Consider the following 24,716-nt stretch of genomic DNA (forward strand, 5'->3'; position numbering starts at 1 on the left):
GCATGCATGTGCTTTGCAAGAGTCAGTCATAGTTTGCTGTTGTACCTTTCCATGCATTACCATCATTCCCTTGTCTCTCCTACAACATCCTGTAGTTATACCATGGTGTACTACTGTGAATGTAAATCTTCTATATATATATATCTGTGATATATCCAGGATAGAGTGTAAATAAATGCCTGTGGGGAAAGTGAACCGCACTATTCCAACTGCTATGCACTGAAACAACCCTTCATTATGTTAATAATTGATCGACCACATTGCTTCTGTGCAACACAGGCTCATGAATGTCAGTTGGTGTGAACCCAGCTCCATTTTGGTCAAAGTGATAAAAAGCTTTTTGAGAATTTGAAACACTACCCCCTCTCCCATTCCCTCTTCCCTTGGCTGTGTATTTCCCTTCAATATTGTCATTTTGTCATGTTTAACCCAGTCCTGCTATCTGGGTCTTCTTTCTGCAATTTAAATCTATACCCAGTCAATACCCAGTGTCAAAGTTTATCTTATTTTTGGAGACCTGCCAAACTGTGTCCTGAAATGGGTAATTAAATATCAGTGGTTAAAAGAGTAAAACCATACCTATTACCTGCATTGCAAGCACTGAGATGAATTGATTCGTTGCTGTTATTGTTTTGCTGCTGGCATTCTTCACTGAGATGCATTTGACAAGTCACTGCTTTCCATTACATTAATGTGCAATATCCTGTAAGCATTAAGTAAACACTATTCTTTGAAAGAGAAAGTTACAGAGAGCTCAGGGGTTATGTGGCAGTCATAGGTGTGTTTCAGGATGTTGGCCACAAACACGTCCTGTCAGCACCCTTAACATTGAGTAATGTCAAGATAAATGGCAATCAGATTAAGTTATTTGTTTTGCAGTGATTAATGGAGGATTCAGTAGTAGTACTAGGCTCTGAAAGTTTATGGTGTACAGAAACTGACAAGTCATGTTGTAGATGCTTCATTCAACAAGTGTCTTGAGGGGATCATTAAACTCAGCAAATTGCCTCTCCTATTAGTGGTTACCTTTCTTTTAATTGTATTGTTATTGCCCACTCAACAGCTTCTGTTAGGCAATTGTAGAGACACATAAAGAAGCAACATTGTATTAAAGGAACTGGAATGAACAGAGCCCAGTTTTGTTTGGCTTCTTCCTCGGCAGCCATAAAATGAGGTTATTATGGGATCCAAGGACTGCTCAGGATCCTGCTAAACAAGGAGAGGAATAGATCACTAAGTCTTAAAGTAGCTTTCAAAATCAAGAACTCTTAAAAAGATGCAGAAGGTTCCTACGGATTTTAAAATGAACATGCATTGTAGTTATTGTGCGTTTGAAATGATACACTGTGTTTGAGACACAACCAGTTTAACAGGTTCAGACAATATTCGAGAGCTTTCCCCTAGACAGCCAACTGAAGGCTGAGAAAGTCCTGTGTAAAAGTGTCCCTGTAGTCTAGTCAGAAAATAAAAACATCCGTTCTTACCAGAAAAAATTGCTGGTAATATATATATATGCTGTGCTTTAATTTGCTGTGTCACCCTACACAACATAAGACAAGTGGGAAGTACTATAGGCGATAGATCTTTGATTACATGAGATAGCACTATTTCATGCTTACGATCCACTTCGCCTCTTTCCCGTCCTGAAGTCGGAAAGAAGGCATGTACTAAATCGTGCGCGCTGATTGGAGGAGAGGAGCGCGCAGACACCCACGCCGTAGCCAATCAGCGCGCACTCCAAACAAGGCGAGCTCCGAAACGATTGGTCGCTCACTCCCACTGCAGCCCCACACGAGTCGGTCCTTTTTTTCAATTGACAGCATAGGTACAGGGATATTGCATCATTTGAAGTACCGGACCACACGGGTGAGTACTAATGAGCCTTTCGGTCACCTAAAGCAATCCATACGACCTCTGTAGGAGTCTGCATTCACTACACACCTACAATCTAGCATTGAGTAACGCTGACAAAGCCGCATCTTGTAGTGATTAAATTTGCCGAGGAGAATGCGCACAGGTTACGCTAGTGTTTGATGAATTGACGCTGAATTACACTACAGCATGTGTGGAAATCAATATGTATAGCAGTCTCTTCATACAGGTGAAATAGGGATGCGTGCATAGCTGGGTAAATGTGGTTCAATAACATGCGGACATACCATACCATAATGAAATGGCGTGTACGTCACATACTAGCTATGTACTACGAGCATCTGCGGGGAAGTTCAGATCATGTATATCCATGTTGATTGTGTTGTCAGTCAATGTACATGGAGAATATATATGCTTGGGTTGAAGGCATCCATCAATCGGTGTTGGTTTTGGGGTATGTTGTAACACTTCGTCCTGGCAGTATTCAGTTATAATAAGTACAATATGGTAAGCGTAGTACGTGGGCATGTACAGACGCATTCGTCAGTAGACAAAGACGACCGCCTGATCGCGGTTTATTTAACGTTATAAACACAAAGTTGCGCTTATTCCCAACGTAAAAAATGAACTGACCGGAGAAACCCGCTTAGGTAGATGATTTTTGTGAAGGCTAGAGTCACACTGACCTCTGACCCCAGGTTTCTTGCTAACATTTGTCGAATAAGCGCAGATGGGCACAACTCGCACATCCCCCACCGCAACTTCCCGTCTTACAAAGTGGGAAAATTGAAATGCGTCAGTCGGGAAGTTGCAGCTGTCTTCAACCACCTACCCAGTTGTTAACATTAGTATGATTTTGACAATTCAATATTCAAATGATATCTTGGAAATGTCGTTCAAACTCTTTTATTTTAAATATTCTAACAAGAAGCCTTAGTCTATCTGTATGACACGTTTCCAGAGATCCAGTGCTATAACAGTGCGCATTTCAAGGTTTTTCCCAAAACTTACGTTTGATCGGATCCAACTTCTTTCTCAATAGTTAGGCTATATATAATTGTATTATTATTATTATTATTATTATTATTATTATTATTGATCTTTACAAAGCAAATTGCTTGTCCAATGCAATCTCGGTGTGTATTATTCGTTAGGGTTATTGTTCACAATGAGGGGCATTGATCGCAGAAGATGTGGAAACCCTTTAGTCCAGATTGCCAGATTATTCATACTGAACTACCCAGAATCCTCCTTTCCCATCAGGCACATACCTCTCTGAAGTTAAGCCTCTTATAGAAGTCTCTCCAACCAAACATTTTTCCTCTCCTTTTCAGTCAAATGTGTAACAATCTTAGGGGTTTCCATAAAATCTAGGGATTGTTGTCCAGCTTGGTTGGTCATTCTTTAAACAAGGTCCGGGTTCAGTTACAGTGCTTCAGACACTTCCCCTCCCCCATTTTCACATGGGAAGTTTCCAGTTCATGGTGTCTCGCCCATGTGGCCTTGATGGGTCTGAAGCTTTTCCATTGTTTTCTTCTTGTTGACACTAAATTATAATGCACACATTCAAGCTCTTGAGCAAACAGAGGTTCAAGCATATGTGTGGGTTCGTTAGAGTGAAGTTGTATGGCAAGCCAAATTATCATTTAAAGATCTTTAATTCATTTAAAGATATCTTCAAATATTTTGATCTCTATATCATTTAAAGGATATCTTGAAATATTTGCAGATACTTCAAATAATTCCAGATATCTTCACATTTTTCAAAATCTCCAAATCATTTATAGATATCTAATTTAAAAGTACATTTAGAGATCTCTAAATGATTTGCAGATATCTTGAAATCATTTAGAGATAATTGCAACTGACTTCCTGTTCATTTAGAGATATCTCTAAAACATTTTGAGATCTCTTCAAATCACTTCCTGTATTTAGCCCAAGCTTATCACTTCCTGTTAATTAGTTAATTAATAAGGAATCAGGAAGTGATAATCTCAGCCAAAATACAGGAAGTCATTTGCTGAGATCTTCAAATCATTTAGAGATCTTTAAAAAAACACTGTATTTAGATATCTCTAAATGCTTTGCAGATATCTCAATGTCTGAATCATTTAAATACATCTTTAAATATCTCAAAATATTTTAAGATATCTCTAAATGATAATTTGGCTTGCCATAACGTTGTGAGTGAGATGGGCTTGATATCTGATTTCTTCACAGTGGGGGGAAGGGGTGTATTTTAACTGCACTTTCAATAAGATAAAGTTAGCCTGAAGTAGTTAATTTAGAGCTAGACTACCTCTGTAGTTGTAGTCAAAAAAGGCTGTAGTTAAAATGTTTACTTGTTACATCATTTCAAGTGTGTTTTGCTTTCAAGTAGCGGTTCTTACTGGTTTCAGGGGTGTTGAGAGTGTGCAGACCTATTATTTATTAAATTGATAGGTGTGCAACTACTTGGTGCACAGTGCTGCCAGTAGCTGTAAGATTATTAACTAACTGTTAACTCTTCCAGGTCAGAATAGTTTTTGCAAGGCTTTAAACCTTAAATGAGAGGAAAGAACATGGGCAACATAATGTGGCTTTACTAGATAGAAAATTGATATCATGCCACACTTATTCCTTCCCCATAATAACAATACATAAAAAATACAATACAAAATTGAAGGAATCCTCTTTAGAAATGTCTGAATGTCTCTAAAGTGGGCCTTCATAAAAGTGAGGGACACTGTCTTGGATTTCACTTGTGGAGAATCCCCTGCCAAATAATCTTGGCTTGTTAGCTTTAAGCTGCTCTTTGACATTTAGCCGATTTTCTGAGCTCGGCACTGCTGGACTTGCACACCAGACCATCCGAAGAACAAATGCAGGAGATTATATAGATGATATAATGAATTGTATTTGAATGAAGGTGATGCAATTCTTCAGTCACTTGCAGTATATCAACAATGCAACGTGTAGCCTAGGTGTTCTGTAAAGGAAGAGCTAAAGCAAAGCTGCATAACCTGCTATTTGCCTAAAACACAGGCTTATTTACATGGCTGTTGCACTTTCACCATAGAAACAATGAGATCAAAACAGACAATGTACGGCTATGGAGGCTTCGAAAGCTCTCCACTTAACAGTTTTGGGGTCGGCTGGTGGTTTTCCAGAAGATTGTTAGCCGGCACAGTTTTGGATGCAGCTGGGTATTTTTCACAGGCTGAGGCTGCAGATTAAATATCTGGGAAGCAAGCCAGCTGGAGATGGGGAGTCAGGGTGCTTGTTCAATGCCATGTAATTTTTTTTAGCTGGGTCTTCTAGTCACAAGGGCAGAAATAAGTCCCTTAAGAAATAAACAAACTGGCAAAGTTTCACTCAAGGTGTTTTATTCATTTAACTATTTTGTTATTGGAGGGGCAGGGTTACTTTTAAGTTATTGAAGGATGTAAACTGAGCTGCTTTGATACAGTGGTGATGTATCGCTGGCCCTATATTTCCATATATTCACTGTGTGGCACCCAGAGAAAGTTACTTCACCTCCCTTCACATTCTCTTTCAGAGAGACTAAGTTTTACTGTCTAGTGAATTCCCACCTCCAAGTTTCTGATCATCACACTGGAGAAAGGCATTGGCTAAATGACTCCTTGCACGTCTCTCCTGTTTTATTACCTCCAGCCCCTGTTTTGATTTGGACTCCCCTGTGGTTATGGAAAACCTAGATTTCAGGTTACCAAGGTCCTTAATTATCCTTGAAACAGATCCTCTTTCAGTTTTGTTGCTTTGTCATCGGTATCCACCAAACTGTACCGTCTCGGTTTACGGGTGTAGGGTTTGGTTTAAAGAGATTAACGAGTGAGGTAACGGGATACATTGCACACTAGCTGAAACATTTCTGCATGTTCGTTTGTTTACATCCCTATTAATCCAATAGACTGATGTTTAGTAAGTACAGGTGGTATTTTTGTCATTTGTCAAGAGCAGATGGCTCATCTTTTATATGTGTGGCCAGGCAATTATTCAAATTTACACCAAATACCAATGAGGGGCTATTAATAAAATCCACACAATGTTCAAGCAAGTGAGAGGGACAAGCTCTGTGCTCTTCCGATGTATGGGTCATGCCAATTAGGTTAATTTGCCTCTGTATTTCATTGGTGCCCTGAGTAACTGAGGGAGAGCTGCAGAATAAAAATAAAAAGACCAAACCAAACTGGCATATCCCCTTTTTTGTCCCTATATGAATAGCATAAAGTCTCCCAGTACTAAGAGATGGAATCCAAAAACCATGCCACTTCAGTTTGAAGTGTATGTAATGAATTGTTTGCCATACACCTGCAGTATCTTAGTCACGGTTGGTTGTGAGGGGAAGGAGCTGCTGTTACATAACATAACTGAAACAATTGTAACCACTGTGAATGGCCAAATATCTTAATATCTCTCAATAGGCAATTCTGTGATGGACCATGAATTTCACTGAGAAAGCTTTCCTAGCAGTGATCTCTGCAGAGGGATCCTTCTAATGAGCAGAAATAATATTGAAGAAAATAATTTGGGAGTGGTGGAAATCCTTAAAAAAAAAAAAAAAAAAAGTTTAAATTTGAACATATCAGGTCTCATTCATGTTACACTCAGCTGGCACCTGATATGGTCACAGGGAGGCCCCTCGCAGAGCACTGTTGGATTATGCCAGATGGGTGTCTTATTCTGTGAGCAGCACGTTGTTGGATGATTTGTGGTGCGATGGGAATGCAGTCGTTTTTCAAGCTTAAAGATCATTAATCCAAAACGTTCTCTCTCAGGTGAAAAATGCCTTCCGTTCCCTCCAACACCGAAAATGGCAACTCTGCCAACGCCTGTCCCCACGCCACCAAATTCAACCAGACGGGGCTGAACGGCGAGGACAACGCCAATGGGGAAAGGAATTGGATTCGCCCCGATGCACCCAGCAAGTGCACATGGAAACTGGGTACCCCCCCCTCAGAGTCACCCCACTTCCACTATGAACCGTGAGTACCATGTGCATTTTCTTTTCTATGGCTATGGGGTGGCGATGGCTCTCGCTGGCTTCCGTTGGGTTTGTTTCACAGAAAATAATCCATAGATCTACACAATTTCCTCCTTTGGAGCATTTGTTTGCATTTCTAAACTTGTCATGTGCTATGATTGTTTTGGCGGCTCTGAAAACCCTGTTTGCTCTAATCTAGGAACTGGATATTGATGCGTGCTGAGACGGCATCATGAAAAAAGTCAAAACAAATATTACATTAAAAAACTGTTTCTCAATAAGTTATCAATGGGGATATGTTTAAACGCATCCAACAAATGCACTTAGCCATGACACTTTTTCAGCATGCCACCTCACTTCTCTGCATTGTTTCATAATCCAAGTAACTGGAGGGAAAATCAATGAATGGTTTTATACAGTGTTGTGGTGATGGAGCGGAGGGGAAAAAAAATAAAGTTGTTTTATGAACTATATGTGGATTCAAAAAAACAAACAAAAAAAAAAAAACGTGGTCTATTACATTAAAAACGTGTACTTCAATGACTGTCTTCTTTCACAGATCAAAATCACCTAACATTATGCCAAACATCCTGAAGAAGATTGGTGACACCCCTCTGGTCCGAATCAACAAGATCCCAAAGCTTTATGGACTCAAGTGTGAATTGTGTAAGTTCCCAACATACTGTTTCAGCTCTTATTGGTCAAATCCGAAGACAGACACGTCTTAGACACAGTTTAAAAAGGAGGCCATTGCAATAGTGTCAAAGACTTTGGGACGTGTGAACCGGTTGCACTTGTACTGCTCGTAACTGAGAGAGTGCCGTGTCATGCTGATTATGTGTGGAAATCCTTCTGACATACTCTTTGTTTCAAAAACTGGATGGGGGTGTGCCTCTCCTCATTATTAATCCACTTTGCCATGGAGTGTACCATTGTGATGACTCATCTGTGGCCTCAAACTGCAGAACTTCAGCTAGTTTTACAAATGCCTCTGAAAACCAGTGGCTGTTTATAAACAAACACAAAACTGGAGTGATGGAGAGGGAGAAATTACACACACCGTGTTCTCAGCAAGGGCTAAACAAATCGAGCAATTATGCACCACTGAGGTCTCCCACCTCCTGTCACCCACAACAAGGTGAGAGGATGTTTTTTTCCCAGGAGGTTTCGTGTCTGAATGGTGTTTTTCTCACCTTGGGAGGGAAAGAGTCGTTTCACTGCCGGTCAGACGTCCAGTCAGAAAGTCTTACATAAGTTTATGAGGTGACGGAAAGGCCATTATTGTTGACAAGAAATGTAATCTGTTGAATTTTCCTTTTGATTAAAACTTATGGGGATGTACAGTGCTTTGTAGTGACTGGTTTTGAAAGTCTGCACGCAACGCGAATGGTTGCCAAGTGTGTGACATTTACAAAGGTGAAAGAAAAATGCCTAAGTACAAGACTCCTTCAGATACTCCGAAAACAATTGCCCAACTGTGAATATAAATGGGACAGGACTTACACAGCAAATGTAAAAGCTATAACTTGGATGGCAACTAGTAGGAAAGCTGTGTAATACATTTAAAATCCTGATCTGGGTGTTTTGTAATGTATTGTTCTTGGGTATTTCATGTATTTATGCTGTGGAAGAATCAGGTTATTGTGTTTGTTTCAATGCATTAATTGGCATGGAGAGTAACAGTGCCTCAGAGTAATACAAAGTTTCTCTGACTTGATACAAAAATACATATTTATACACAAAACTAAACAAAAGTGCATTTTCTAATTAAGTCATTCATATGTTATCTTTTTAAGCAAGCTAAGCAGACGATACTTCTTCAGGGAGGATAGTTCCCATGCTATGCTTAGATAAGTGAAGATTACATTTAAATCAGTTTTACAATGTCTCCCTGACACACAATTCTTAGCATGAGTCAGGCCAGGAGGTACACTAACCTTAACATATCTTCTTGAAGTAGCCTATATCAGCTGCAAAGCCATTGGGTAGCAGCACTGTTTTATATTCCTGGCAACCATATGCAAAATAGGTGCGCTTTAGCAAATGGAGACCCACACCTACACCTATAAGTCTTATTCTTCAGCTTGATTTCCTTCACTGCACTTTAATTATGTAATTGTCTCAGACCAGGCTATTGTACATTTGAAAAAATGGGAGGGGAAGGCCATCTTTAGACATTTTAAGCATTCATGTGAATTGGATTGTTGCTTTAGAGTCTGACCCTATAGGATTTGAGATGTTAGATGTTGCTGCCAAATTTTACGCGTCGCAACCTCTTTTCTGAGGCAAGCTGGTTGTTGGCTGAGAGCAGCCTGAGCTTGAATTAACCTCCATGGAGTTTCATTGTTCTTGAGTGCCCAGGCGGCTTTGTGAATGCCGTTTTAGAGATTTAAAGGTTAGAGATTTATTTGGGGTATTATTTTAGTAAGCTCAGCGAAAGCTTTCAAACCTGCTTATTTTTGCAGTACAGTTTAACCTCTAGACAGAACCCCAACCATTCCATCTTAATGAAGCTTTTAACTTCCCATCTAGAAGTATGTTTTTTTTCCCCCCATGGAACTTTTGGTTCTGAACACGCCATGTCAGTCCTTTTGCATACCTGCCCATTTACCTTGCTAGGCTATTTTGTGAGTTTTTTTTTTTTTTTAACCGTTGGTTCCTTGCGGAGGTAAAAAAACAAAAACGAATTCAGAATAGCATATCAGATTTTTAAAAAAGTCAGGAATATGTGGATGTTATAAAGATCCCATTTATACATATTTAATGATGAGCTCTCCTGGTCAAAATCAGCTAATTACATAAACTGGGATCGGACCAGCAAACCTCCGCTCATAGAGCATTGACACTTTTACCAACTGAGCCAACTCGGGAGGCGGGTATTCACACATTTTAACTTAGTATTTGTGTTTTCATCTCGACATCCGTTTCCAAGAGCAGTCTGCATCATGAAGAAAATTGTAATAAACCTTGTATAATCTCTTTTGGAAATGTATTTTATTCCAAATGTTCTATCAGAGCCTGGAATGGGATGTCTTTCTCTAACTTGTAGCCCTTTCATTTCTCCTTGTGTTTTGTTTGTTTTTATCTCCCAAGGTCAAATCTTTCCCAAGCTACTTAAAAACATGTTTATCATCTACTATTGCAATAAGACATAATTGCATTCAGATACAGAAAACAAAACTGTATCAAGCAGGTGTTCCAAAGTGTGTGATAAATCTTGTGTATACAAATGCTCTAAAGTAAGAATGCTTTCAAAAATAGACGTGTTAATAGATAATATTTATCAATTAACTAAATGCAAAGTGAGTGAACAGAAGAAAAATCTACATCAAATCCATATTTGGTGTGACCACCCTTTGCCTTCAAAACAAAGGACTTCATGGCTTGGTTTGTGCTCTGACATGCACTATTAACTGTGGGACCTTATATAGACAGGTGTGTGCCTTTCCAAATCATGTCCAATCAACTGCATTTACCACAGGTGGACTCCAATCAAGTTGTAGAAACATCTCAAGGATGATCAGTGGAAACAGGATGCACCTGAGCTCAATTTTGAGTGTCATGGCAAAGGCTGTGAATACTTATGTACATGTGCTTTTTTGTTTTATATTTTCAATACATTTGAAAATATTTCAAACAAACTTCTTTCACGTTGTCATTATGGGGTATTGTTTGTAGAATTTTGATGAAAATAATGAATATAATCCATTTTGGAATAAGGCTGTAACATAACAAAATGTGGAAAAAGTGAAGCACTGTGAATACTTTCCAGGTGCACTGTTGTAATTGTAAGTGTATATATATATATATATATATATATATATACACACACACACTTTTTTTTTTTTTTTTAAGTGATACATTGTAAATCGCCTTGGATAAGAGCCTCTGCCAAGACGTATAATAACAATAACAAAACCATTCATGGCTTATCGAGGCAGTGCTTTATTGCCAAACAGTCCTTGTTTTTATACAAGATACCCAGGTTGCTAAAAGAAAGGTTACAATCTCAAAAGTTTGTATGTGTGTCAGTTTTGAAAAACTCAGCCTCCAATACTGAAAGCCCTTTCGGACTAGGAGAGGAATGCAGTGTGTGAACCACGCAATTTCGACAATGCACAGAACCACTCTTGATGCAAGCTGACAGCGGTGTTGCAGTTTGAATAGGGAGTCATAGATACCATGACCTCTCATACTGACCTGAATTGACCTTGGCGTGGAATTTGGAAGCTTACGATGTGTACTGGAAGGATCTCCTCATCACTTCAGTACAAGTAGAAATTTTCCCCACCAAGCAACCAAGTCGTATTATTATTGGGTCCTTTTCGCATATATATAAATGACAAGCTGCTCATATTTGCAATGTAAAACTGGGCATTTATGTAATAGAACATGCTTATGTAGTTCAGCAGAAGAACTGGTTTTATGGAGCTGTTTGTGTGCCTGCATGCCAATAACCAAACCAAAGTCCCTTGATACTTGGTTTTATTACTGGAAACATAGTATGGATACATATAGTATACTGTATAATCAAATGAATACAGGTCAACGTCAGCTCTGCTCTCTGTTCTCTTTAGCCTGTGTTGCATGTCTGAAGTTAATCTGACTGGTCTTTCTCCCCCTGGCTCCCTAGTGGCCAAGTGTGAGTTCTTCAATGCGGGCGGCAGCGTGAAGGACCGGATCAGTCTGCGGATGGTAGAGGATGCTGAGAGGGAAGGCATTCTAAAGCCAGGGGATACCATCATTGAACCAACGTCAGGAAACACGGGTGAGTGTGTTTGTAGTGTGTTTGTGTTTGGGTAAGTGTGTAAGAGGTTGCCACTGGAATGTCATGGTGGCTTTTTAACAACGATGCTGTCCATTTTATAGTGAATCTGTGGATTTCTTAAAAAAAATCTGTTTGTTTATGAATAATAAGATTAACTTATTACTTTATGCTGGCGTGATGGAAGCAAACACAGGTGAGCCTAAACTTTGTTACACACGCCTGCACATAATGGGGTGTATTCATCAATGTTTTTCCACTCTGTTTGCACCTTTTCCCCAATGAGGAGAAACAGTGGGGAGGTGTCACATGAAACCTTCCGGGGTTTCGTTTTTTTGAACAATCATTTCTTTCCCCTATTTGTAATCGAATTAGGAGCTCTTCATTCCTTTCCAGCAGTTAAACTACAGATATTTGATATTTGATATTTATAAGATATTTGCTTATACTGTCAGTGCAGATCAAACCTTGACCCTAAAGACTTCAGTTCTTCCCTCTTCCTGCTTGTACTCTGTGTTCATTCCACCCTTTTCTTTGAATACTGGAGTGTAATGGTCTTTGCTTAGTGGACACAACCTTGACTATTTTCAGAATGAAATGGTTTTCTGCTCACGGACACTGTTTTAGGCTGCACCCTGTTCTATGTGTTCTTAGTAGTTAGATACTCACATTATTGTTGTAGCGGTTGTCTTCTTTCCATTTAAATGACTTTGCCGGTACTTGCAGAGATGTTTGAAATGTTTCTATCTCTTTGTTCGTCAGGCATTGGATTGGCGCTGGCTGCTGCTGTTAAAGGCTATCGCTGCATCATCGTCATGCCTGAAAAAATGAGCATGGAAAAGGTGAGCATTTTTCAGCCAAGGATTCCAAATGTACGACTAGGCCTGAGGCCTGTAATGTATATCATTGGAGCATACCTGTGCTCTAAGTTGCACAGTTGACTTTGCAGTACAAGTAGCATTTTCTGCAGCTTTTTTTTTACAATGTCAGTTGCACCTAAAGACAATTTAAGTAATCTGAACTACCAGTAAGATTTCTGAAGAAGTGTGGATAAGATTGTCCTTGTTAACTGGCTTCCATCTGTGATGTCCAGTGGTGTTTAAAGGGGAATTGCTGTGCCCTGAGCATGCGGTATGCTGTGTGCTGTCTGTGCAGGTGGACGTGCTGCGAGCTCTGGGGGCTGAGATTGTGAGGACACCCACTAGCGCACGCTTTGACTCCCCCGAGTCCCATGTGGGCGTGGCCTGGAGACTGAAGAACGAGATCCCCAACTCCCACATCCTGGACCAGGTACTGTACCAGCAGGCTGCCCGAACTGTCAAGAGCAGGTTACCCTGGGTAATTTACCAGCAGATTTTAGCATGTTTTGTACCATAGTTCTCCAGTGGTTCCCTATGGATTAAACATGACTTTACTACGCTCTACCACAAAAATAACCATGGTCTACCATAGTCAGCCTGCCTGGTATTCCCATGTTGAACTTTAGTGAATCACAGTGAAGGCATGTGGGAGAGATGTTAAGCAGCACCAGCTTTTCCCGTGTTATGAGGTTTCCTGCACCACCCTTGAGTTTAAAACTAAGCATTTACTCTGTTCACGCATTCTGAGTGACGGGTGAAGTGACGCAGACCAACACCTGCAAAACGCATCCTGTGGTTTTGTAACAGATATTGCCACACCCCTTAAATTCACAGCACCACCATGCTGTGAGTGATTAACAGCTCTAGGCATGGAGGCAGAGTAAGTCAAATTACTTAAGCATATGTGGGGTATTTCGTCAGAACTATCATTGAAGTGTCTGACATAATCTACGTGTACAAATTTGCTATCCCAGTGATTTACATTGCAGGGATTGTTTTTTACTGTGGTGATTACATCATGAGCACAGTGTGTTTAATGCTTGTATTAGCGATTGGAATCAATACTGAAGTTTTGTTGCCTCAAATGCTGCTTCTATGATGTTCGGTACAGACACATGGCTAAGCAAAAGATTTATATATTCAAACAAGAGTTTTCTTGCGATTCCTTAGATCTAAATACAAGGCTAGAAATTGGCAGGTGTTTTACATATTCTTCCATTTAATCTCCATAATCAATATATATATATATATATATTTTTTTAATATTCTGCTCCTCTTCCTGCAGTACCGCAATCCCAGCAACCCCCTGGCTCATTATGACACCACGGCCGAGGAGATTCTGCAGCAGTGTGATGGTAGACCACCTTGGTTTTGTTGTTTTCTCGTGTGCAGGCTAAACTATTCCAGATTTTGATTTGATTAATCTCAGTATTAAAACACATGCGTCCCTATTTCATAAGGAGATGCAATATATGTAACCGATAGTTATCTTATTCTCTGCATGCAAGTGTACACATGCATACACACACTGCAGTGAAAAAAGAGATCATTGGAGGTAGTGTGCTTGACTCCAGCCCTGAAGCACCAGGGTGTGTCACCTACCCATATATAGCCCATCCCTGGCTTTCCCTGTCGTCTCACAGTGCCCATTCTCTGTGTCTATTAATTCAGGCAAGGTGGACATGCTGGTGGCTGGAGCTGGTACAGGTGGCACCATCACTGGCATCGCCCGCAAACTCAAGGAAAAGTGCCCTGATTGCAAGGTGCGTCTTCACTACACTGCTTGATAGATCTCAAGAACTGCTTCCTACTTCTGCCTGTCCATACCTCCAGTGACCAAATTGTTTTAAAACATTTACTTTTACATAAAAAAAAAAGTGTTCACCCAACATCAGACAACCTAGTAAGCAGCCTTTACTGTGTTTAAAATGCTTGTTTTTCAACTGAATTAAATTTGTCGCGTGGCCGTAATTTGCCCCTCGATCATTCTGTAACATTCTGTTGCGCGGGATTTTCCATTGAGTGCAGTGGCAATGCCATAGACTTCACAACAATAATGGGGCTTATGATAACAGAAGACAAGTTGTGAGTTTATACTGCTGCAATGCCGTTGTTGCGGGACTGTTCAAACACTCTCTGGTGTGGTGTATGACACTCAGATTATCGGCGTGGATCCCGAGGGTTCAATACTGGCTGAACCAGAAGATTTGAATCGGACTGACAAGACCATGTATGAGGTGGAGGGCATCGGATACGATTTCATCCCCACGGTGCTGGACAGATCGGTGAGTTGGATCGTGTTAGAGCAGGTTACACTAAAACTCACACACTGTAGAACAATTCTTAGTTAACAGACATTTCTCCTTCATATTTGTTAATTTACTTGTTTACTACCCATACCCCTGTGTAAATCACTAAGTCAGCCCCAAAATGGCAGGTAGGTGGTTTACTGACCTTCACTCATCATCCAGTTGTCGTCGTCCCCCCAGCCCCACCTCTGTGAACAGTCTCCACACAGGGCTCCTCAGCTGTTTGACCACAGTGACCTTTCCCCTCTGCTTTTTCAGTTAGCTTGGGAGCACACAACAGAAGAGGTCACTTCTTGTGTTCAAATATTGCTCCCCTACATTCGATTATTTCAAGTGGCAACCAGTAAGATTATAATTTACATTTCTATTTTCTCTATTTGTTTTTGTCTTCTTGCTTATCATTCCTTAAGAACGAAAAAACAAAAACAAGTAATCAGCTGCTGTTTTAGAAGATGTAAATTCTGGCTGCAAAGACGGTTGGAAATGAACCAGTGTTTACATTCTGATAATGACTCATGACAGTAGATGTGGGGTCATGACCTCTTTTAAGGTGGTGCGCCTGGATTACAATATTAGAATATTCAATGTGTGTGTGTAGTGTGTTGTGTGTTAACCACTCTGTTGCCCCTGGCAGGTTGTAGACCAGTGGACCAAGTCCAATGACGAGGAGTCATTTGCCATGTCCCGTATGCTAATCAAAGAAGAAGGCCTGCTCTGTGGTGCGTCTCTCTCTCTCTCTCTCTCTCTTCTCTGCCTCTTTCTGACTGTCGTTTTGAACTACTATAGCACTTAATGTTGTATTTTGCACAAAAACTATAGATGTAATACCATCATCATTTTTCCTGAGTTAGGAAGGATAACAAGCACGTCTGAGGTCCTTTTAAAGTCGTCTTTGTATGAGGTTGTGTGGGACGAAAGGCTGACCCAGGTTCATGGCCTCTCCCTTCCCCTGGCGCAGGTGGCAGCTCAGGCACAGCCATGGCGGCGGCCGTGAAGGTGGCCAAGGAGCTGAAAGAAGGGCAACGCTGCGTCGTCATCCTGCCAGACTCCATCCGCAACTACATGTAAGACAACAGGGATAGCAGAGACCCTGCATACAATGGCGAGAGAGAGCACTGGGGTTACAGTTAGGGTTTTAGGCTTAGAAGGGTGTGCACACTTACCCAGGCCTATAATGACAATACAACTTTGAAAACTCTTATCCAATGTCTTGGCACATTGATAATTGTTTTGTGTGCATTTTCTATAAGTCTTGAAGGCCAGAGAAGATTTCAAGTAGAACTGCTAAGACTTTTTTTTTTGGTTTATGAATGAAGTACTCTTATGTGTGTACACAAAAATGATGTGTATACTGATTCCATATGACACCTGGAGAGGATTTAGATGAAGGTGAAAAGGATTAAACCAAAGCTCTTAGCGTGTTGTCTTTCCCAAGGTCGAAGTTCCTGAGTGACTCATGGATGTACCAGAAAGGGTTCCTCAGGGAAGAGAACATGGTGACAAAGCCTTGGTGAGACTTATTATTATTTTTTTATTGTGATTCACTCCGAGCTAAATCCTTGACCTAGTAAAAACCGAGGCTATCTAGCAACCTCCAAGACATGGACTAGCATTCAAGAAAAGCATAGTCAATTCTGAATTAAATGTTCTGTTGTGGCCAAAGGTGTCTGTTTTGCTTCATAGATATATACTTTTTTTTAACCTCAGCTGAGATTTCAGTGCCTCTTGTTTTGCTTCTTTATAAACCCATGCAAATTGGGTACACAGAGCTTCTCAATTCCTAGGTCACGCACAGTGCGACAGAGTGTTTGTGTGGCATGATGGCCTAAAGGGCATCTGGGATCTGAGTCAAAGCAGAATTATGTCATCACCCTCGTTCTGCTTCTTTACAGGTGGTGGAATATGAAGGTCCAAGTGTTGAACTTGTCTGCGCCACTAACTGTACTGCCATCGGTCACCTGCCAGAACACCATTGAGATCCTGAAGGAGAAGGGTTTCGATCAGGCCCCGGTGGTCAATGACTCTGGGTGCGTGTTGTCCAAAACCACTGTTCCGTTCTGAATGCAATTCAAATGTGGTGGCTTGGGGAGCCTCTTTTGCATGCAATTTGTGAATTATGTAAATCACTCATACATATCTGGTTACCTTATAAATGTAAGGGAATTTCATAACTAACCAAGATCAGTAAAGGTCACAGCAGATGTTAATGTAAATATTTTATTTTATTTTTGTAGTTTCGTAGATTATTAAGGATACCTCATGTGGTGATGCTATATAGAAGTCTTGGGGGGTCTTGTGATCAATCTTGTGGGGGACACTGCTGTTGTACCCTTGAGCAACGTACTGTACCTCGATTTTCTCCAGTGAAAAATAGCTATATAAATGGGTAATTCTATGCAAAAAATGTGACCTATTGTAACGGTTGTAAGTCACCCTAGATCAGGGTGTCTATGAAATATAATCACAAAAGCAGTTTCCACTGCCCTATGAAATAAGTGGTGGGACTAATTCCACTGTCCCTTTTTCTCTTAAATTGTCATCGTACAATTTGAATTTGTTTGCGAAACATTCATGATCTTAAGGAAATAGTTTTGTTGAAGTTATTTAAATGTATTTATAAGATTTATTGTATATATTTACACAGAAGACAAACCAGAAGCAGAAGTAGATGGTGCCAATAATAAAGTTGCTTGAAATCTATCCTAATGTTGCATCAGGGTAATGACTGACTAAAAAGAGTAATTGTCGCTGCCTTAAAACTCTCACCCGGCTAAGATTTTCTATTTATTTTGTTTTATTTTCTACCAGGGTCATTTTGGGAATGATCACCCTAGGCAACATGCTTTCCTCAGTACTTGCAGGAAAAGTGCAGCCATCTGATCCAGTCAGCAAAGTTCTGTACAAACAGTTCAAAAAGGTACGTATTTTTCATGTGGAGGAATAAACCTGCCGTCAGCTATCTACACTGTCCTGATTTACAGATTGCTCAGAGCTGATGTTTTCTGCATAAGTTTTGAATTCATCCCCTTAACTTGTCTTCCAGATCCAGCTGCATGACAACCTTGGCAAACTATCCCGGATCCTCGAGATTGACCACTTCGCCCTTGTGGTCCATGAGCAGATTCAGTGTGAGTTTTTTCTCTCGGCATCTCTGGCTCTTGATGGGTGAGGTGTATGTGACAGTGTGATGTGGTTATATAACAAACTCCACCTGACAGGAGCTCCTGTCTGTGGCAGTGAGTCAACAGGATATCCCTTGTGAAAGTGTACACAGGAGAATTTGGCTGGGTCATTTCACAGTTTCCACCAGATGTTGATCAGTTTACAGCTAAATGGCAGTTTCAGCCTGCCTGCCTTCAAAGCTACAACAGGCTATACTAATGCTCTTCAGTGGTGGTATTGCAGTTGATAAGGATTGTTTAAATGATAAAATGCTGAGAAGAACCATGATTAAATGAAATCACTGAATTAGACTTTGCGAAGTATGTAGCCTATATCACTAAATGACAAAATAAATACTGCGATGCCATACTTTGCAGCTGTCTCCGCCCCCAAGTCTCTTCTTGCTGCATTCTCTCTCTCTCTCTCTCTCTCTCTGGTGGCATCTCTTAGGGGGAGTGTTAACTCCTGAAATGATGCGCTTGCACGTTTGGCCCGCAAAATGACATTCAGGTTTGAGGCCAAAAAAACTGCCACAGAGAAGGATAGGGTTGAACCCAAATACTCGAGTAAAGGACGTAACAAATACAAAAACACAGGAAAAACACATCCAGATAGTTTTGTATATCCTTACATGACGAAATTATGAAAGGGCAAGATAACTGGTCAGTTTATTGTGGGTTTCAAGGTAAAGTAAGTTGCTGATGGATGTTTCATGGTTAGCAATGGTGTATTTCATGTTAATGGCAATGCAGATTTCTCCTCTTTCTTCTATTATCTTTAGGCTCTCTATAGTGTGTTGGTTGTGCACTGTTCAGTACTTTGTGTTGTAATCCTAACTTTATAAAATATTTATATTCACGGGTTGTTAGCTCCATCAGTGACTTGATTAAACCACTTGTGTAAAATCAGTAAAACAAAGTATTAAACCTCTAGACCAGGGGTTCCCAATGTCTGGTGATGGAGGGTTAATTTCTAGAGGTTGCATGCGATGGGGAGCCGCAGTAGAAAATTAACCACAGATGAAAACTAAATATGTCGCAAATCATAACTATGTATTTCCTATGCATTTCTGTTATGGAACATGTATGAATTTTATTTTTTATTATTTTCCCACAAATTACATGTGCAATTTGTAACAGAAAATGATCAGAAAGTGTAAAAAGGCCATAAACCACCCTTTCTGTGATTTTCCTGCAAAAACGGTATGCGTGCTGTCCGTATGCGTAATTTACAGATTAACTCACTCCTTTACCCTCAATTTGCATGATGTGGGGTTAACCGCTGCTCGTCCCGAGTGCAATAAACTAAGACCATGTAAAACCCTGAGAGGGGGAGGGTAATTTTACATGCTTACTCGAGGCACAGGTTAACTGTTGCTGCATGGGGAACACAAACACTCAGAAAAGCTTCTTCCTTTGGCAGGTGATCATCCTCAAGGAGTGCAGAGTTTAAATCCAGGGACAGTCGGGGAGTCAAAGTGCTCTGATAAAAGTACACCTGGTGCCTTCCCAGGTAAAGCCTTCCCACTGCCAGCCAAAGTCACTCCTGTCCCTGGGGGAAAAAAAATCTGAATGAGCCATTTAAGATGCTCAAGTGGCTGTGTGCACAGAAAGGTCTTCCTTATCACAACAACCTTTCAGGGTCACTTTCTTTCACTTCCCCCTCTCCCCCACTCACTCACTTAAAGGCCTAGGCAATTCCAGTCCTTGACGATCAAAAGGTATTTTAGTTTTCAGTCTACCTTAGGTTTTAATGACTGAATTGAAGCCATGTTTAGGATGCAAAATCAGATCCCCTGTTTACTCCAGGTTGTAATCAAGTTGTTAATTGAAAGGTACCTCTAGAACCTGCAGCAACCCAGCCATTGAGGACTGCAGCTGCCTACTCTGCCTGCACTGAAGCTGAAAGCAGATTGTCTTGGCACTGGGTATGCTTGTAGTTAAAGAATAAATAACATACACACTTGTGTTTCTTCAACCTAAATCAAAATCAATGTTTTTTCATCATTCTGCAGTGTCCCCAAACACATCCCCACAGATTTAGGTATAAATATATTTGTCCAGCACTATAGTAAGTGTGCAAGGTATTGGTAATGTTTTTCATTTTGTGCCTTCCACCTTGCATAGGATTTTGGGGTACCTATACAATTGCTAAATGATGTTGGGTAGGCCTACAGATGTGAGGCTTAATAGTAATCTAGATACGTTTTTGGTTTTGTTAAAATGAAAAAATAGGAAGTCTTTAGAAACTGTGACCATAAACTGGAGGAAGTGTTTGTTTAAAATGGATGGATGATGGTATTATAAAGGCCTAGTAAGGATATACATGTCCTTTTACTGTCTTTAACTAGAATTACTTGCTTCCCACTTCCAGAGTCCTTTCTCAAAATAATATTTTTTCATTGCTGGCCTTGTTTGTGTGTTACACAATTAGATAAACTGACTGCTTATGACCTCAATGTTTCCTTCTTTTCTCTCCACGTAGCCTTAGACCGCAGAAAGTATATTGAACAAAATATATATTTTTATAATAATGAATCTAAAGTCTATTCGTAACTTGTTTGACTTTTTTAGGTTCCACATGGTGACCTAAGGTTTTTGTTGTCCGTTAAATAAATATCATAGGAGGGGCACATAAGCTGTCGGGGTGGGCGATTTATTATTATTATTATTTTTTTTTTTTTGTTAAAATATTGTGTTGATCCGTCAGAATCCACGCTGTCCATCGTGTAGCCTAAGCCTGATTCACCTCAAGTGGAACGACGAAGCAACCAAAATTAAACCTAATAGTCAGGTGAAAGGAAAGTGGTAGGCATATAAGGATCCTACCATATTACAATGATGCAGATGTTGTGCAGGTTCTCAGCTCAAGCTTATTGCTGTGCTTTGTGTGACCACTGGGTCTGATCCTTTAAATGTGAGCCTTATGAATATTGCCGTTAAACCTGTTTTAAGTTCTTGCTCTAATTCTTCTGCCACACAGTCAAGACCCGGCTTCCATTCCGTCGCCAGTTGTGGTCTTGCAGCTCTCGGTCTTTTCCTGTGGTTTTGACACTTTGATAACCTGACTTTCGGAGCATCTTTCAGAATCTACATGTGGTCTAGCTATAGTTTGTAGTAGCCAGGTTCTCGCTACTCATGTGACTTAGACAGTGTAAGATTATCTTCTTGATAACCATGCAAGTATCACATGTTAAAGCCTAGCACCTTTCTCTACCTCTGTATACGTGATAGGGTGTAGAAATGTCTGTGATATCTGTTCATCGGTGAAGATGGGCATGTGAACTTTACATAGAGATAAAACTGCTTTGTTTGCTTTCAAGTTAATTTCAACATCAGGGGAACGCCAGTGTTGTGGAAAAGTCACACCAGTAATATTGTTAATTTGTCTGAATATCCATATTCGCTCATAGATTCAGGTTTGTTACATAGATTGTGTGAGAGGTTTTCAGAAGGGTGTTTTAAGTTCTTTACTACGTTCACTGCACATAGCTAATAATTCATTACCCTTATTAAACTAAAGAGGGAGGAAATGAAGGTGCCAAATATATTCAGTCTGGCCTGCCACATCTTTCAAAGTGGACCAGGGGATTTTCTTTGAATGATCTTAAGTAGTCCGGACCTCTGTCACCAGAATCCATTTGTGTATAACTTTGTGCTCCCAGAGTGCCACCTGCTGGTGTATCAACACATCTCCCAGCAGCATCAGGATTTTTTCAGATGTCTCTCATCCCCAGTATGAGCAGAGCAGGGCCGGTTCAACTGCTTTAACACACTGAAGATGATGAGAGCTAAGAGCTTATATTTGATCTTGAAAGAGCTTGTTTATGCACTACCCAAGTTTGTACCAAGACTGCTATAGACCAAATCAAAGCTTTGACCTGCTCGAGAATAGTGAATTAAGAATTGCAAACTTGTACCCTATTGCATTTTCACTTATAGGTAGTAGAGAGCAGCTCCTGTCATATATCAAATTAAAAGTTGGAAATCTGTAATTTTGTACTGTATTGTACTTTTATAATGCTCTTCTGTTTTGTCTGCTAAGAAATAATTATAATAATAAAGGCATGTCAAAGGTTTAATTTGGTCTGAGCCTTAATGAGAACCTGCAAGGTATTTGTCCAATATCCATAAATTGTTTTAATTCTCCAAAAGTTTCTGTAATATCTTGCATTTCTATAGCACTTTTCATACCAAAGGAAGCTAATGTGCTTAATGCTTGAGAGTGGACTGCAATCCATTGCATTGCCATTAAATTGTGGTATATCAGGCTTCCAGAACGCTCTTGCTGTCTTCAGAACTAGGCATTGTGGAAGGCCTGTGTCCGGAAACCCCCGTCTCGGTGTCTTCCTGCATCACAGCCCTGTTCTTCTCTTGCAGACTTTGCCGAAGGCTCATCCTGCAACAAGCAGATGGTGTTTGGCGTGGTGACAGCCATCGACCTCCTCAACTATGTCACAGCCAAAGAGAAGGAGCACGGCGACAACTAAGGGCCTGCCTCCTGACAAGCCTCTGCATGACAGAGATTCCATACTGAATGTAATAAACCTTCATGCTTTATTTGTAGAAGTAGACTCCATTGCAACCCTTACCTTTACACTGCCTATAGCCCTCATCAAGTACTAAACTCCATAAAAATCTGAGGAGCTGGCTGCAGCGTAAGCTGGTTGCAGGAGTTTTCTCATCCTTTATTGTTCCATGATCTGTATATGGGCATCGTTCTTCACAACCTGAGGTCACATGATTTATCTAAAATGACAGACATTTCACTTCCATACTGTAAAGAAAATAGGGCATCTTCAAATCTTTATTGTCCTTTTTTCCTTTTTGTTACTGTTAATCATTTGCATAATGTAATAACGATATATTCCATATATCACTGCAAATTAACTTTCTTCGGTCACTCTGACGACTCCCTGAAATTTATTTAGGGCAACTACAGTCACATGAGACATTTCCTTCAGCATAAGGCTGCTTCTAAGCTGTAATAATTCCTGTGTATAGTCTTATCTCTCTCTTTCTTACAGTAGCTTACACTTTCTACGAGGGGGGGAAAGTGGCATGCTCTCTTAATGACTTGAATGAGAAGTCACCCTAAGATAGCTACACTCTTATGTGGGTAACATTAATCAAATACAAAGGTGACACAAAAGGTCTTTATTTTTATTATGGCCTCCTCTCATTTTGTAAACTTTGTTCTTCTGTACCTAGTTTGTGCCATTTGATTTAAGAAGCTTCTGGTCACAAGGCAGATTGTGTGACCCAGTAAATTAATTTCTGCATCTAATCAGTTTCTGTTGGATTCGGATTTTGAGTTGCAGCCAGGACTATCATTATGATTTGTCCAAAGGCAGATGATCTGATACCTGTATCACATGCATCCTTTTCAATAAGTATTCCTATTTTTATCTATTTGCAAGTATTTGTTAGTAATGGCTGAGCATTTGTAATTTCTGGTAAAGAAAATCAGGATGGTTGAACCTCCTTCATTCAATTTGTTACTTTTAAGTCACAGACTTTTTAGGAATTACTTATTTTAACATCGGTAGTGACTAATAGAACCGGTAGACAATACAAATCATTCAACCTTAATGGGGAAATGGCATTTTCAAAGTTACCTCTCCCCCTGAAACATAAAAAGGCTCCTTTACCAGAAAAACAAATTGACTGTCCATAATTTTCCAAAGATTGAACTTGAAATGGTGGCCTATGTTTCCTAGGAGACTGACCACCAGTATTATGTGCATTATATTTTTTATGATGGAAACTACTGTGTCTGACAGTGAGCAAGCTACAGCTGAACTTTGCTTAAAGTGATTTTGGTAACACTGTTCTGTCATTTAAAAATAATCTTCGAAAATGACCTTGCTGGGCAGGATGTAGATTTGTTTGGGCCATTTGATTTCCTTCCATCTTGTATTGAAACAAGATATAGTAGTGCTTTTTAGTGGGGGTTTCAAACGGCCTCTCCATACAGCGTGTATTTTGAAGAGACCTTCCTGTTGGATACGTTGTTTTTGTTTTGTTTTGTTTTTTGATACAGTGTTTTCTTGGATTTATAGAAAGCATTTGTTAGAGTGAGACACCCATATAATACTACTTTTAAGGATCTTTTTTAAGGATTTTTTGTTATGTTGCTCAATCAAATTCAGATTGAAATGGGAAGGGCAGGTGGTAGTTATGCAGTTAGGTTGCCCTTTTCCCTCACCAAATTGATTGTAGAAAGTGATGTCAATCCCGGTATTACCACAGACCTGGCACAACTCAGGACAACACTACCGGACAAACTTCTGGATCTTGTCCTTCTCATGTTCATCTTTTGTTTCTTCATAACCATTTCTGTGTGGGTTAAAAAGGCATCTGCGATGTGGGTTTTGGCTGTGTTCTTGTTGATTTTTAAATGCATTTATCTTCAACTACAACAATGAAAAAAATGATCTGGCTTTGAATAAATTTTCCTGAATACAGTATTTTGTCTTATCTGTTTCTGTGTATATCTGTTTTATTTATTTATTTATCTCCTTTAATATTGCTTTAAACTTAAAGTTTTTTCCATATGGAATGGTGAGGTGAGTGGCAATTCATACCTGAATTTTGCGGTTTTAGGTTTGAAAAACAGGATTAAAAATTTAATATTATTTAAGATTTTGTTTGTGTGTAGCAGTACTACTCTTCCCATAGATTAGAACAATGAAAGATCAAAAGCAAAGAAAGCACTATAGCTGAATGTGTTGGAAGCTGAACAAGGCTTGAAATTCATACTTG

The 24,716-nt window shown here is 39.9% G+C and overlaps 1 protein-coding gene across 3 annotated transcripts; it reads left to right on the top strand.

Annotated features, from left to right (window-relative positions):
- The first annotated feature begins 1,762 nt into the window (after window positions 1-1,762).
- Window positions 1,763-24,421, top strand: cbsb (cystathionine beta-synthase b). Of its 3 annotated transcripts, none has more exons than XM_066706917.1 (17): window positions 1,763-1,866; window positions 6,651-6,857; window positions 7,416-7,522; window positions 11,490-11,624; window positions 12,384-12,463; window positions 12,777-12,911; window positions 13,767-13,836; window positions 14,153-14,244; window positions 14,641-14,766; window positions 15,425-15,509; window positions 15,749-15,854; window positions 16,226-16,300; window positions 16,683-16,817; window positions 17,599-17,707; window positions 17,834-17,918; window positions 19,375-19,464; window positions 22,332-24,421. In XM_066706917.1, exons 2-17 carry the CDS (start codon window positions 6,658-6,660, stop codon window positions 22,439-22,441), a joined length of 1,740 nt encoding a protein of 579 aa, XP_066563014.1. In that variant the 5' UTR covers window positions 1,763-1,866; window positions 6,651-6,657; the 3' UTR covers window positions 22,442-24,421. The 3 variants fall into 3 exon arrangements, with proteins under 3 accessions (XP_066563014.1, XP_066563015.1, XP_066563016.1); XM_066706918.1 differs by lacking the exon at window positions 22,332-24,421 and adding an exon at window positions 19,787-19,866; XM_066706919.1 differs by lacking the exon at window positions 19,375-19,464.
- The last annotated feature ends 295 nt before the right edge of the window (window positions 24,422-24,716 follow it).

This window comes from Amia ocellicauda, chromosome 6 (assembly GCF_036373705.1).
Source record: "Amia ocellicauda isolate fAmiCal2 chromosome 6, fAmiCal2.hap1, whole genome shotgun sequence".
NCBI classification, from domain to species: domain Eukaryota; kingdom Metazoa; phylum Chordata; class Actinopteri; order Amiiformes; family Amiidae; genus Amia; species Amia ocellicauda.